Genomic DNA, 15122 nt, shown 5'->3' on the forward strand with positions numbered 1-15122 from the left:
CAAAGTGACCCAATGGAAATCCCTTCCAATGAAGCCCATGTTCCATCCAACCTAAAGACACTGAACCAGTACAGCATTGCCGAGATCAATCACCGCCTCAAGAACTACCTCAAGTTTCTCTTCGTTCGTGAGCCTTTCGAGAGGCTGGTCTCCGCATACCGCAACAAGTTCACCCTCAAGTACAACTCGTCCTTCCACAAGCGCTTCGGCACCCGCATAGTCCGGCGCTACCGCAAGAACGCCACGCAGGATGCCTTGCTCAACGGCGCCGACGTCAAATTCAAAGAATTTGCAGAGTATCTGGTGGACCCGGCGACGCTGCGCGATGGCCCTCTCAACGAGCACTGGCAGACAGTTTACCAGCTTTGCCACCCATGTCACATCCATTACGACATGGTGGGCAAGTACGAGACCCTGGAGGAGGATGCAAACTATGTCTTGCGGCTGGCGGGTGTCGGTGACTCCCTGCGCTTCCCGAGCTACGCCAAGTCCACCCGCACCACAGATGCCATGACGGCTCAGTTCTTCAGCAATATCAGCACTCAACAGCAGATCCAACTCTACCAGCTTTACAAGTTGGACTTCCTCATGTTCAACTACTCCATACCCAGCTACCTGCGGCTGGACTAAAGGAGGACAGAGCAGGGACTCTGAGATCGGCTGCCTCGTTCAGAGAGAAGGCACAAAATGAGTGAAGGGCAGAATTTATTGGAGCAAACTTGATTTAAAAACTGTTGTTGTACCTTACAGGCGTGGAGTCTGAAATTGATATGTAAACAGGTGCTGAAAGATTGAGGTAATACGTGCTTTTCTGGGCATAAGCCTGAGTATGTCCAATCAGCAGATACAGAGAGCACCAATTGGATGAGAATGTGACCCAAATGGACCAAACGCATGCAAAGACTTGAATGTGTGGGTGAAGCAGGTCTTCAAAGTGTTTAAAAAAGGGGGACGTATCGTCAGAGGACGGACTTGAAGAGGGATTCTCCGGATGGTGTTCCCTACATGTTTAAACAAACTGCTGACAAATTAGGCTGCTTCAAATTCTGCAAAGCAAACAGCGGCCTCGCACGCGCCCTGACCCCAATGCATCGTGGGAGCTAAGCTTATCTCCCCAACCCACCCCCAATCAATAGAGAAACTCCGTCAAATTGTAAAACACAGTTCATGTCCTTCGCTGCTCAGTCACCGCAGTGAGTTAGTGCTCATTACCCTTGCCCTCATTAGGTTCATACATTTCAGAGGGAAATTGGCTCATTATGGACTCAAGGATGCCCTGTAATTGATAGCTACTGATTTCAATCTCAACACCTCTACAGCTGTAACTGTGGTGGTGTAGCGTTCAGCCAACACTTTTAGCAAAGGAAGTTCTCACTGGTATCTATCATCATGACGCTGGAAGAAAGGATCTCTTGTGTTACACCCCCGAGGACCCTGTGAATTTAGACATTCCTGCTGCAGCAGTGAAGTATGGAAGTGCTTAATAAATCATCGCCTGTAACACCAAACATCCTTAACGCTTCGAGCTACAGGACGTGGATGAGAAGATATGGGACACGTTCAGGTGGTCAGGTGCACCGGCTGTAGGCGACAAGTCTGCCGCTGAGCTGAAAGAAAAGGAACAGCCTGCGTGGTTGTGGAAAGGGTTAAAGGCACTGGATCTCATAATCGCCATGCCCCGCACAGGAGCTCAGTGGACACACAGGGGGGCTGCACACACACACACACACACACACACACACACACACACACAAGGCCCCTGCTCCAACAACCAAACATGTCTTTCAGTAATTTAATATTATCCTTTTGTCTTCATGTTTATTTTTATTGTGATTATGAATCATTGCTGCGAGCAGCAATAACTGAAGATTATTTAATTTGCTTTGTTAGTTAAACTAAGAGAGAAAGATTTACTTTTTTTTTTTTTTCCTGAGCTGGTGAACCTTTTTTAGGACATTTTGAACGAGTCGTACTGTTGTTGAGAGTTTGGTTTATCATGCTGGCTTCTCTTTTGCCTCTGTATCAGTGCTTTTCCTTTCTGAAGGGTGCGCGGGACACTCAAGTCCACGGCTTTGTCCTTCTGTGCCTGAGATTTATGGGTTATTTTCCGTTTCCTGTTGTCATACATTGGGTGCCAAAATGGCTGAGAGCCTCAGAGATAACATCAGTCAGTGTTCGGCGCACATCGCTGCCACTGAGCACGTTCACAAGGAGATACCCGCACCCACTCACACAGCCTGAACTGAAGTAGATGCTTCTCTCTACTGTACATATCAACAATCAACTGTCCATATCACAGGGTCACAGACTGTATCTCATACTGTAATGCGATTAATGAAAGCGATGCAAAGTAGTGTCAAGGTTAATAGCAGCGCTCGGCATCACACTGTCAGTTGGATCACAGGCTGTTTTGTAAGCATTAGATAGGTGGAGGTAGGCAGAGGTAGAGGAGTGAAAGGCCTGCCTCACACTATTGAGGGAGAGAGTTTTTTCTATACGCCTTTTAAAGCCGCCCCAAAGTAAAAGAGAAAAACTGCCTGAACTAGAATCATTATTATCAATATACAAAACCCCAGTATGAAAATACATTGTAGGTGTTCTGCTGAAAATGATCACATCTGACTCACCAGTTAGTGATGCAACTGATATGTTTGGATTGTCAGATTGTAAAGCAGGCTTCAAAAAGGCCCAGGTTTTATATGAGGCAACTGTTACTCTGAAATATGGAAACACGCACCACTAAAGCACACTGCCAACTGATGATGAGGGGTCCTAAGGGTGGATTACTCTATGTACTACCTGATCTTGAAAGGGTCCTGTATTGCGACTCCCCTGAGATTCTTGACCCTTAGGCGGCTCCGTTGTCAAATTTTTTAATTATTATGAATTAATTTGCAATAAGAGAGAAATATGCACTACTTAAGCACACGCGGTGTCAAGTGTATCACACAGAAGCCTTGCTTGTTACCGTGTATCAGTTGGGATTGGCTCTAGACGCCTGCAGCGACCTAAAAAGGAGAGTAGGAATAGCTAATGGATGCATGATTAGCTCTGGGTAGTTCTGGTGTATTACCTGCTCTTAGTGCTCAGTTGTGTCACATTCACTTAGATGGCTTACCATCTCAAATTTGTCTCCACAGGACCTAACCCTTACCCTAATTGTATCGTTAGTGTAGCCTATTCCATTAAAATGAGTGCACAAACAGTCTGATTTAAATGTGGCTTTGCTACCCTATTTAAAGAGGCATTCCGTTTTTTGTTGCGTGACTTCGCCTAAAAGGTTATTTCAGCCTTAGCTATCTTTTTTTAAACATTGCAAACGTACAACCCAAGGTCTGCATTGCTAGCCTATAAACTGTCTCTGATGGCTGTAGCGCTAGACTGAACGTGCGTCTACATGCACAGAAGGGTTTTAAACGAGAGAACAGCCCACGCGCAAACATCTGGCTTTAATGAAGTAAAGAAGCTACTGACTTGGCCTGCAGCCCCGGCCCTGGTGCGACCACAGAAACAATGGCTATATTCTCAGGACGACCTCCTCCTGGGTCAGCCACACAAAAACACACACAGAATTGGCCTACACGTTAGCGCTCCCGCTGATGTTAATGCCACGCGGCATCTTACTCAGCAGTCGTAGGTAGGTAGGTAGAGGCACAGGCACAGTTTCCCCGGCCGAGGCGTAAACTGCTCATTTAGGCCCTAGAACGAAAGATGAATGATACACAAAGGACCTCTCAGCCTGCAAACAAGCCATTACAGAGGCCTGTCCTCTCCTTGCCCCATTTCGTTCACTGCTCTAAAGTTGCCTCCTTTTTTCTGTTCTTTTTTTAACAGAAGCAAGTCAGAGCACATGATCCCTACTGTCCATGCAGGAAAAGGACAGCTTGCTTAAACAAACAGAGCTGCTGTCGAAAAAAAAATACCCACAGGGAATCAAGCAAAGACTGAGAGGCCCCCGCTGAGTCTTTGCCTGTGATAAAACGGAAGCAGCCTCGTTTCCAGTGTTTTTGTCTCTATTCTTAACTCCCTGAATTCAGTCCTGTTCACTGCTCACTGTGTTTGCATTCAAGCAAATGGCTCCATTCATGCTGTTTTTGAACGATGTCTACTGTTAGACTGAACTACATATTTGCTGTTTTGCTGAAAGGAACACAGGAAATCTTCTGAACATATCCAGTGTTTTTCTTTAAAGGACAAGTCAGTAATGTGATTTGTACTCAGACTTTTGCTACTGACGCTTAGATAAAAACATGTAAATACAGTGCAGAATAATGTCAATCTGGGAAATGCAACTGAAAGCAAAGGACATTTTGGGTGCTTTCACACCGATGTGTCCCTCAATGCTGCATTCTTGCAAAATGTTTCAGGATTGGTCAAAATTTTGCAAGGGAAAATTAAGTTTCAGGAAATCAGGAAATGGAACATCAGCTTCAAGTCTCGAAGCTTTGATCAAGCTTCACATTGCTAATGAACTGCTCCGAGACAGATTACAGTCAGGCTGAGACCACCCACTCTAACCAGGCTCACCTCAGTTCATTAGCTCCAGAACCGAGTGTGATTGCTGTGTTGACACAAACAAAAACAAACTGACCCAAGGAATAAATGCTCCTGGTTTCAAAACAATGACCTCCGTGTGAAAGCACCCAAAAACATTTGGTACCACTTGTCTGTTTTCAGCTACGAGAGCCAGCTTAGCTTAGCATAGTATAACAACAGGAAACGGAAGAGCTCGCTGAACTGTACCAAGGATGAACAAGGCTAATGCTGATTTCAATAGGCTAAAATTGTCAATGCCAGTATGGCGATAACAAGTAACAAATGAGATAGTCTTACCTCAGCATATTAGCTTCCTAATATCCATTACTTTACACAGAACATAATTTACTGCTGATGAAAATATTGAACAAACCAAGTAAATTGGCATTCAATTGGGTAGCTACAACCTCATCTAATGGCACATTTAAAGTTCATGTTTGCTGTTTTCTATTGTTTAAACCTTTATGCTAAGTTAAGCTACGCTAACCTGCTGCTAGCCGTGCATATCTCACAGATGTGGTATAAATTTATCTAATCTGTCAGCAAGCAAGCAAAACAGTGCATTCTCTAAAGCTGTAACTGAAAAAAATGTTTATTTAAACTGTCTTATAGTGTTACAAATATGTATATAGTTTCAGGGGGTTTCACTTTTGTTCCTTTCAGCAGAGTATTTCTTAACACATTTGAGCAGAAATCACATCACACCTCACATCATTGGCACAGAGGGACAAAGCCAGAAACTTTTCTTATATTCCTCCTCTGCCTGTGTCTTGTTGGGCGTATCTATGGTCCCAGCGCAGGACATTTTTGTACAGTGTGGACACGATGTCATTCATTCTGCTGTTTTTGAGCTGTCAGGTTCGATGTGATACGACAGGCTGCCTCGCACGCACGTACACGCGGACACACATCACTGCTGCTGTGTGGCGCTCTTGTTTCGCTGTGCCTTTCATTCACGGCGGCACAGAGACATTGAAGAAAAAAAAAAAAAAGAGGCAGAGCAGCTTTCCCCCACAGTCGGCTGGGCTGTCAGGACAATGGTTCTGTTATCAGCTAAAAAAAAAAAAATAACTGGGACAATTCGAGAGTTTTGAGTTCAACCCGAGAAATAATGGCAGGAGATGTGTGGAACATGCAAAATTAGCCTCCAAACTACAAATGTGAAATGATAAATTCATAAATTACACATCACATTATACAGACCTAGGTACTTCCTTTAGCTACTGACAGATCATGGGTTCATATTTTGGATTTGCCAAACTAGTTGACAGCGCAAAAAACTAAAAGAGTCTTCCATTTTTTACAGTGTAAACATTTATTATTAGCTTCTGTTGTCTTCTACGTAGATTTTTCATGACAACGGAGACATAAAACAACAAAAACTCCAACAGGAACCATCCAAGTTCACGCCAAAGTGACAAAACTTTTAGGTCAGTGTCTACATGTACAGGCGTGTTTTCAATTCCAAGAGAACTCAATTTACACTCTTCAAATTCACTGCTCACATGGCACACCACAGTACTTGCCGGCATACATGTTCTCACTCCAAAATCACACAATTGAGCACCTGCAGAGGCTCCAGCCACAATTGGAAAGAGCTCCTATGTGGTAGAAAACCATTTCTGGTAACACACAATTTGGATTTCATTATTCAACACTTATTTGATACTGAGAAAAAAAATGCATAAAGCCCATCCAGAAAAAATTGGTTGGCAATATTTACTGGAGCATTTGCTGGAGCTGGAGCATGTGGCCTTGAGTTCCCAATGGATAGACTTCAGATCAACTTTCCGCTAAAAACAATCTAGCTAGGCTAAAGAATCTCTTCTGTTCGTTGTACTCGTGACAATGACAATAAAGATCTATCTATCTATCTATCTAACATCCACTCAGCATAAAATGGAACAAATGTCTCAAAACCTGACAAACATCTTAATTAAAATTAAAGAACATAATTTCAGCTTATTACAACATCATATTTTTTGCTTCCATATGCCAGTTTGCTGCCACCAACATCGCCACAACAGAACAGTGATACACAAGCTGTCACAGAATCAAACTCAATCAAACTCAGCTGAAACCTCCAACTGCTCATGTTAAGCCATTAAAGTACTTTAGAAACAGCTAAGCAACCTAAATGCCATTTTCCTAACCAGCTAGCTAGCTAGCTAAAAAACTGATGGAAACAGCACAAAGACGACACTGACCCAGATGCTGTTGTGAGATTGTTTACAGAAATACCCGATATAAGGACACATTTATTTAGTTCTTATGAAAAATGGAAGGTTTGAGTTTCTTCAGAGAGGATCGTGGCTGTTAGCAAATGGTTTGTTGAAAGTATTTTAACTGCAGCTATGCAGAAGTGTCACTTGAAGTGTGTGGCCATTCAAAATAGAGCGCTTGTTCAGTTCAGCGGTATAACAGTTATATTTCACTGTTCAGTTATCTTAAATATCATTTTAATTGACACATACTTCAAGCAGCAAGTCAAATACATCTTCAGTTGGAGGTTGATACTTTATACAAACTATGTTATAACTTTTGTTTTGTGATATCCATGTTTCGAGATCTAAATAGTGGAAACAAACTTATCACCACTAATGACTAAATATGGCCAAAAACTAGAAGATATGCCTGTAAATTGTCATTTAACAAAGCTGCATTACATGCATCTCTCTCCTGAGAAGGTTCGTGCTGTTGAGTCTTAATATTATAGAACGTGTTCAGTGGGACACAAAAGCGAAATCTGCTAAGTTAGTCTGCGTTTTTGTTTCACATGTCTCTGTGTTGCCCTGACATTGTGCACAGCATGTCCTCCTTCAGTAAGCAGCGGCTCACACACCTCCAGCGCTCAGAGCTGCTTCACATGCTGCCAGATAAGCGTGAGTGTCGTGCAGTAACCCGTGCAGGAATGTGTGCGACCATTCGAGGAATGAGTCCTAATATCATCATGTGTCCGATACCGAATTTATTACCATGTCATCAGCATTTTCCACAACCTGTGTAAAATGCTGCAACCAATGGTGTATTTAAAAAGTTGTGCTGCTGGATGGTGGCTTCGTGTAGGTGGTGGTGTGTGTGTGTGTGTGTGTTTGTGTGTGTGTGTGTATGTGTGTGTGTGAACACTCTGCTGTACCCGCTCAGCCTTAGAAGGAAGGTCTCCGAGGAAGGCGAGACACTTGTTCCAACATGCGCCATTTATTTATTTATTTATTCTCAGACAACTACCCGTACTGCTTCCTCGCTATCGCCATGGCAACACACCTAAACTCTCCGCATCTCGCGTTTTTTTATTGTTTTTTTTTTCCTCCCGGGACGGCCTCCCGCTGTTCTGCTCTCACTCCGTTCATTTTTTTTTTTTTTCCAGGCGTACTTCCAAAATCATGAATAATTGACTGCGTACTGTATGTACACTGAGTGTGGGAGAGAGTGGTGTGGGTCCTGCAGCAGCACGGCCGGCGGTTCATTTCTGTCTGATCATTTCACAATAAAATAACACTGAAACTCACCGTGCCTCCCACTGGTTATTTCATGTGCGGATATCAGATGTTCAGCAGAGTGTGGTGGCCGTAGGGTGTATGACTTGTGAAAGACAATTCACAGCATACAGAACAAGACGAAGACAATCAATTCTTTTGTTTCACTGACTGTGCACATCCAGATCAACATGAGAACCTGTTGTTACGCTATTGAATTTAATTTCATTCTCAGGAAAACAATTCAAATTTTCTTAAAAATGCATTACGGAAGATCCAGATCCTGAAACGCGTAAGGTGTACCATTATTTGCTCATAAAGTCACTGTTAGGAATAAACAAGAGCACAGAGATGTAGAGTTGTAATAGACGTTCCGTTGTGGTCGAGTTATCTGGTATAATGTGTAAGAGGTATCGTAAGCAGTTCAGACAATGATGCATTCAGGTAGGAATGGATAACTATGAGCTGTGGAGACTGGGCAGGTTGATGAGGCCTGGACCAGAGATGACTAGCACGCAGCTCTGCAGGTCATAAAATACGCCATTCCAGGACAGAGACACTCACAAGAAGATGGGGGAGGAGGCTTAGAGGGGTAAAGGAAGATGGACACACAGCTAATAACATGCCAAACAGTAGTGGCCAGGAGAGAAGAAATTAGACGATGGTAGAGTACAGCTGCTCAGTGCGTACCATTATAACCACTGACAGGAGAAGTAAGTAACATCATGTGACAATTCAGTGTTCTGCTGGGAAACGTTTGGACCTGGCATTCATGTGGATGTTGTAGCACCCAACTAGACCAGACCCCCATCCTGTAGCAATGACACTCCTTGATGGCAGCAGCCATCCCCAGCAGGATGACACAAACTGATCCCAGTTGGACCCAAAGATCCCCCACTAACAACATCCTGTTTGCAGATACAACAGGACACCCTCAGAAGGTCCATGTCCATTCTCATAGCATAAGTAAGGAATGGTTCAGAGTTAGCTAAGCTAGTCGTAACTAATTAATACTCAAACTGGGAGCTGGTTCCTAACGAAAAGGGCCTAGTAGCTGAAGGCTCTACCTCCAATCATACTTTTTGAAAGCCTGCACTTTGAGGACTAAGTTGGGAACTCTGTTGGGCACAATGAGGTTTTTAAGAAAAGATGGAGCAAGACCTTTAAAGGCCTTTTATGTAAGGAGAAGGATTTTAAATTCTATTCTGGATATTACAGGCGGCCAATAAAGGGAAGCTAAAATTGGATCTCTCTTGTTAATTCCTGTCAGTGCTTTCGCTGCAGAATTTTGAATGAATTAAATCAATTGTAGTCTCTACCTCTCATTTATTATCTAGCAATTTGTTCTATTAAGTAATGGATCACGTGTTTAAGTCCTGCCATCGCCCCTGAAAACGTTACTTCAGTGAATGTGTCATTAAAAATGGGAAAATTAAACAAATCGCTACAGAAATTTATGACTACCAATTCATCCCAAAGCTGAAATATTTGGTATGGCTAGTTTTTATAGATTCGCCTGCAGGTCATTTCCTTTCTTGTATATAAATATGCATGCCATTCACCCAGATACCAGACCGACTGATTCATCCAACAGGCAAAACGTTACACCTGTAAGACAGAACCATGGAAGCGGTTTTGGAAAAGAAACAACACAATGATATAATAAGAAATATGGTCGTGCTACATTTATTTTTTTCAGCAAGGTTGTTATGTATGATTTGTAGAAATAGCTCTAAAAGTCAAGGTCCTGTCAGTTTCCTGGGGGAAGCTGCTATTTCTAGGGTCTTGCCCTTCTAAAAACAAATCTAAATGACAGGCTCTCCTGGATTGTTAGACTGATGCATCTGCACTCCACTGGCTGCAATAATTCATTTTAAAGTTAATTTTGACTGACATGAAAGGAGTGTACCAGGGAGATGGGTTCAACTGGGAACAACTGAATGGATAAACGTCACAGTTAAAATCCATGAATGTGAATAATCTTGAATAAATATAGTCCACAAAATTCCACAGATTAGTTTGAGATCTAGTGAACAGGCCAACACCTTGTTCTGCTCTTCATGTTTTTTGAGTTGTTCCTAAACCATTTGTGTGTGTGTGTCAGGTTGCCATCAAGAAGTGTCACAGCTATAGGGTGGGGGGTGTCTGGTCTGGTCTAGGTGGGTGCTACATGTCGAAGTAACATCCACATGAATGTCCAATTGTTTCCCATTGTATTACCACAAGATGATCAGTGTTATTTCCTTCTACTGTCCATAACTGACTCAAAGGTGTGTAAATGTATGTTCAAATTAATCTGGAATGAGTTCCCCCTAATGAATTTAAGTCCAGTGTTCACTTAACACTTTTTTTTTAAAGAGATCAGCAAAGAAATGCAGCTTGAAAACCCAAAATAATAACTAAAAGACTCTAAAAGTCCACACAATCGCCTCGGTCCTCCAGAATGCATGGCAAAACTCGCCCAAACACATGCCCTTGGTTAATACACAGCGTTTATACAGTTGAGGAGATTTTAGTATGGGCGGCCCGTCTTGTTCCTGCCTCTGGTGCACCTGCTGTTTCCAGCTCGTGCTTATTGAAGCCGCTGCAGCTGTGTTTGTACCTCAGCCTACGTCCACGTCTCTGCTCCACTGAAAAGACCCCCATCTCTCTCATTACGCCAGCACTGCGCTCCGCTGCACTCCGCGGCTCCTTTAAAGTGGCCAGCTTTAAAGGAACGTCCCCGGGTCCAAAAAAATACCACATGAAAAAAAAAAATTAAAAGAAAAGAAAAAGGCAGAGAAAGATCGCCCTCATCCATGAACACCGCAGCCTGCAATGTTATTAGTAAAATATACAACCCACTGACTGACCTTCTGTGACCTGCACAAATCATCTGTGTCACAGCACAGAGGCTGCATGACAAATGTAACCACTCAACGAGCCCTTTCCTTCCTCTACAGTGAGTTACTGACACAACAGATGAATGTTTTAAAGACTTTTTTTTTAATTGCATTTCAGCTTTACAGGACAGTTACGATGCAGAGACAGTAGGAAAGAAGTATGGGAAGAAGGAAATGTGTCCGAGCACCTAAGCCAGATGAGAACTGCTTAAATCCTCTTTATCTCTTGTAAAACTGAACACTCTCCTGAGTGATTTAGTAACGACAGATTCTGAGTCAGCCTGGAATAAAGCCCGAACTCACTTTTTTGAGGTGAAAAGTTGGTCTGGAGGGAACTGATAATGCTCCTGCGAAAATCTGACAGGCCGATCAAATTGCTTGAGGCGGGCTTTATGTTTGATGGACAGAAGAGGGACCGCAAAGTAGTGACACATTGCATCTGACTGCCATGGAGTCGAATTTGTTCACAACAAAATGGCTGCGATTGGTTGGAGGAGTGTCCAATTGCAGAGGTATTTTTCTCTCTTTATCAGTTTAAACACGCCCCATAATGGAAACCAAGTTAGTGTTTCCAGACTCGGATTCTGTATAGAAATGAGTGTTGCTTTCGAAGGGTAATCCAAATCTAAGATCCTTTAAAACAACAACATACAAAGGTGCTAATATCTAGTGACGTGAGGATTTAGTTGGACTTATCTGTCACAGAGAGAAGCAATGGTTTTGCTAATAGTACTTGATTCATACCACTCTTATATAGTAGCTCAACATGAAGCTTAGCATTTAGCTCAGCTTAAAATATTGAGTAGAGGAGAATAACCAGCTTGACCAAATAAAACATTTAATATATTACATTCAATACACTCTTTATGGTTTGTCAGGAAAAGTAGTGTTACTAAATTCATTTTCCCAGCTCATTACCAGCTGCTGTTATCACATCATCACATTTACTTAGTAACGCCTCTCCTTCGTTAGCTACAAATACTTAAAACAACTGGCAAGAACACTTTTATTTCCTTTGGACAGAGTCAGGCAAGTTGTTTGCTCTTGCTTCCAGTCTTCATGTTTAGCTAAGCTAAGCTAACAGCCTCCTGGATTTAACTTCATATTTACCATTACAGAAATGGCAGTAGTATTAATTTACTCATATGTATCCTTGGTAGCAGAGGAATGAATACATTTCCAGAAATGTAAAACCCAAACAGCTCAAGGACCAGTTATCTCCACAAGGGTTTGACGGAATTCAAATATAGAATCCCCCCTGAAAATTAACAATTGCAATGGTTCTTCCCATCTTGTCGACACTGCCTCCAAGTGGCCAAAAAAACAAACAAACCATTAAGATGTTTTATTGGTTTGCGAAACTTAAGCATTCTGCATCAGTCTGAAAACGATTTGGAGACTCAGATTGGACACATCACTGCAATCACTAACTGTGAGGAATGTCTTGAATCTCTGAACCTTGAATATCATATTTCTTTCTGAGCCATCAATTAAATGATAATATGTACATTATGAACTACAGCTTTGACCTTTTGATGGTACTAAATGGAATAACAGAGGATGGACGAAATGATTCACCCTTGTGAATACATGGGCATCTAGGGCAAGTCTAATGGATATCCATCTTCTAGATAGGAGGAAATATCATTCGTCTTCTGGAGACCATGGAAATGTTCTAACTGTCTGGACCAAACTAAAGGCTTGTTTAAGGCACTGCGGGACTAGACGCCATAACTTACACATGTAGCCTACTCCGATGTGAGCCATTTGTACTTGTGTGCTCGTCAGTCTGGCTCGCTCTGTAAAAATGCCACCCGTGTCTTTTTTGCTAGTCAGATTAATTTTTGTTTGTACTTCCTGCTTCATTTTCTACTTCCTGCTTCGCTTTCAACAATGGCGACTGAAACTACTGAAAAAATCACCAGGTTGACTTCACTTTGAGGAAGATGGACTTCATATGAAGTGGTCACATGAGCCCCTGCATGATCTGGTGACGGCGGTAACCGGGAAATGCAAAAAAAGTGTTTCCATTGCACTTTTGTTGTAAACTTTTAATATCGACACATCTGAAAAACCAACTCATGACAGCGCCAGGGCATTTTTCTGTGGAATTTCTGTAAAAGTTCTAGTTGCCATTGTTGAAAGGAAGTAGAAACATAAAGTCAATTCAGTTCAGTTCAGTTTTATATATATAGCGCCAGTAACAATACAAATTGTCTCAAGACGCTTCACAAAAAACAGCCTGCAACCTCCATAGCAAGCCTGAGGGCGATGGTGGCAAGGAAAAACGCCCTTTAACAGGAAGAAACCTTGAGCAGAACCCAGCTCATATGGAGGGACCCATCTGCCGAAGGCCAGCCGGGTAGAAACAGAGAAGATAGAGAGAAAAGAAGAGGGGAAACAACATAAACAAACTTCGGTCATAGATACATACATCAAGCTGAAGGAAACATGATTTTTTTTTTTTTTTTTTTACCATGTCTAACTATCTCACTGTTTAGCTGTCAAGAACAGCTGGCTAGAAGCTGGGCCTACAGAGTCTGTGGTTCAATCCCCGGCTTCACTTAATGAAGCGACCTTGTGTGTGCAACAAAAACTCTCCAGTTGTGAGCAGGCCTAAATATTGCAATAATAAACTGGCAATGAAAATTCTTCGAAAAATCCCTCAAATATCGCTAGAATATTTTTACGCTGTCATGAAGGGGCATTCAGTCGCATCGATATAAAAGTTTATCTCAAAAGTCCATCTTCCCCAAAGTGAAGCAAAGAATTACGAGAGTTGCAGCTCATTCGCACCTTTCAATAGAAACACATACAAGGCGCAATTGTACTTTATTGAAATTTCTACTGCTTTTATTTTGTGAAAAACTGCAATGAAAATGCACCTAATGTGTGTCCTACCTTGATGATTAGTGTTAGGCCTCAAATAGACTTGCTGACAACCTTCTTTTTTTCATCCCTGCAGAGTACACAGCAGGCGTAGTAGCACTGCAATGTAATATGCACTCACCGTAAATAAGGCACACTGAAATGACAGGGAGTGGTGTTGTTGTTTTGAGTGCAGCCACTTGCCTGACCCTTCCTCATCACACAAACATTGAGACATACACATACACACACACAACTGGAAGCGTTCCTCCTCCTGGCTGACCTTGTGGTCCCGACTCTGAAATACACATTGCCCTCCCTGCCCTCTCCAGCTACACACCCTGTCATTAGAGGGAGGCCAACGGCAACTGGTGTGCGTATGTGTGTTACAGTGGAGGCTGAAAACTGTAAAAACCGCTTCGAAAAAAAAACAGGAGAGAGCTAAAAAGATAGGGAGGCAAGTTGTCTAAAAAAAAAAAAAATAAATAAATACAAAAAACTGTTGCTACACGTCTTGGAATAGTGCTAGGTTAAAACTAATCTCCAACCGAATAACTCGGGTTTCAACAAAAAAAAAAGAAAAAGAAAGAAAAGGACTCGAGTTAGTCCGTGAGTAAATTAGGTTTCAGATTAAACTTCCACTCCTCTACAGCCACTCCTTTGTCACTGATTGAGTGTGGGAAAATAGTTTTTTGGGCCAGTGGGCACAGAAATTGTAGAATGGAGTTTGGCTGCCACACTAAAATCACTGCATGGCCCGGCGCTAATCCTGGAGGCTTGATTCACACCTCGGATATAAAAACTCTTTCAACTGGGAAGAAGCTCCTCTGCAAAAAGATACATGTTACAATCCAAATGAAGTATCTGCATGTATACAGCTATCATGTTAACACCCTAAGGAGCTACTTTAGAGTGTCTGATTAATGCAAGTCTCTTTCCTGCACACCTGGGAAATGTGTTTTTTTTTTCTCTCCTTCAGAAAAAAAATTATCTGCTTCAGAAAATGAAAGCAACTAAAACAGGAAAGGTGCAACATCAACAGTCTCTGCACACAGACTGTATATAAATATGGACAAGGCGTCCCCACTTCCCTTCATTAGTCAAACTGACACTTGTTTCCCAGGGAAACAGGCGGCGCCATCTTGTGAGTTTGGAGCCCCTGTTGAGCCACAGTATCAATAACCCGCCAACTTTATTTGTATTCGAAATAAAATTCAAAATAGGAGTAAAACTCAATTTTTTTGAGTTACACTTCTAATTTACATTCTTTTTTTTATTATTATTATTTGTTCAAAATAAGTGTTGTAAAAAACACATTATTTGTACTTTTACGAATACTGCGTTCGGCTCCACCCCTACT

General features: G+C 42.2%; 1 protein-coding gene across 2 annotated transcripts in view; it reads left to right on the forward strand.

The window, feature by feature from the left end:
• Positions 1–8044, forward strand: part of chst11 (carbohydrate (chondroitin 4) sulfotransferase 11) — an 89499-nt gene extending 81455 nt beyond the window's left edge. For both annotated transcript variants that reach the window (XM_047575716.1, XM_047575715.1), the window contains exon 4: positions 6–8044. In XM_047575716.1, coding sequence (XP_047431672.1) covers positions 6–630 — 625 coding nt within the window. In that variant the 3' untranslated portion in view covers positions 631–8044. The remainder of the gene's footprint in view (positions 1–5) is intronic.
• The last annotated feature ends 7078 nt before the right edge of the window (positions 8045–15122 follow it).

The sequence above is a fragment of the Mugil cephalus genome, chromosome 22 (assembly GCF_022458985.1).
Source record: "Mugil cephalus isolate CIBA_MC_2020 chromosome 22, CIBA_Mcephalus_1.1, whole genome shotgun sequence".
Lineage (NCBI taxonomy): Eukaryota > Metazoa > Chordata > Actinopteri > Mugiliformes > Mugilidae > Mugil > Mugil cephalus.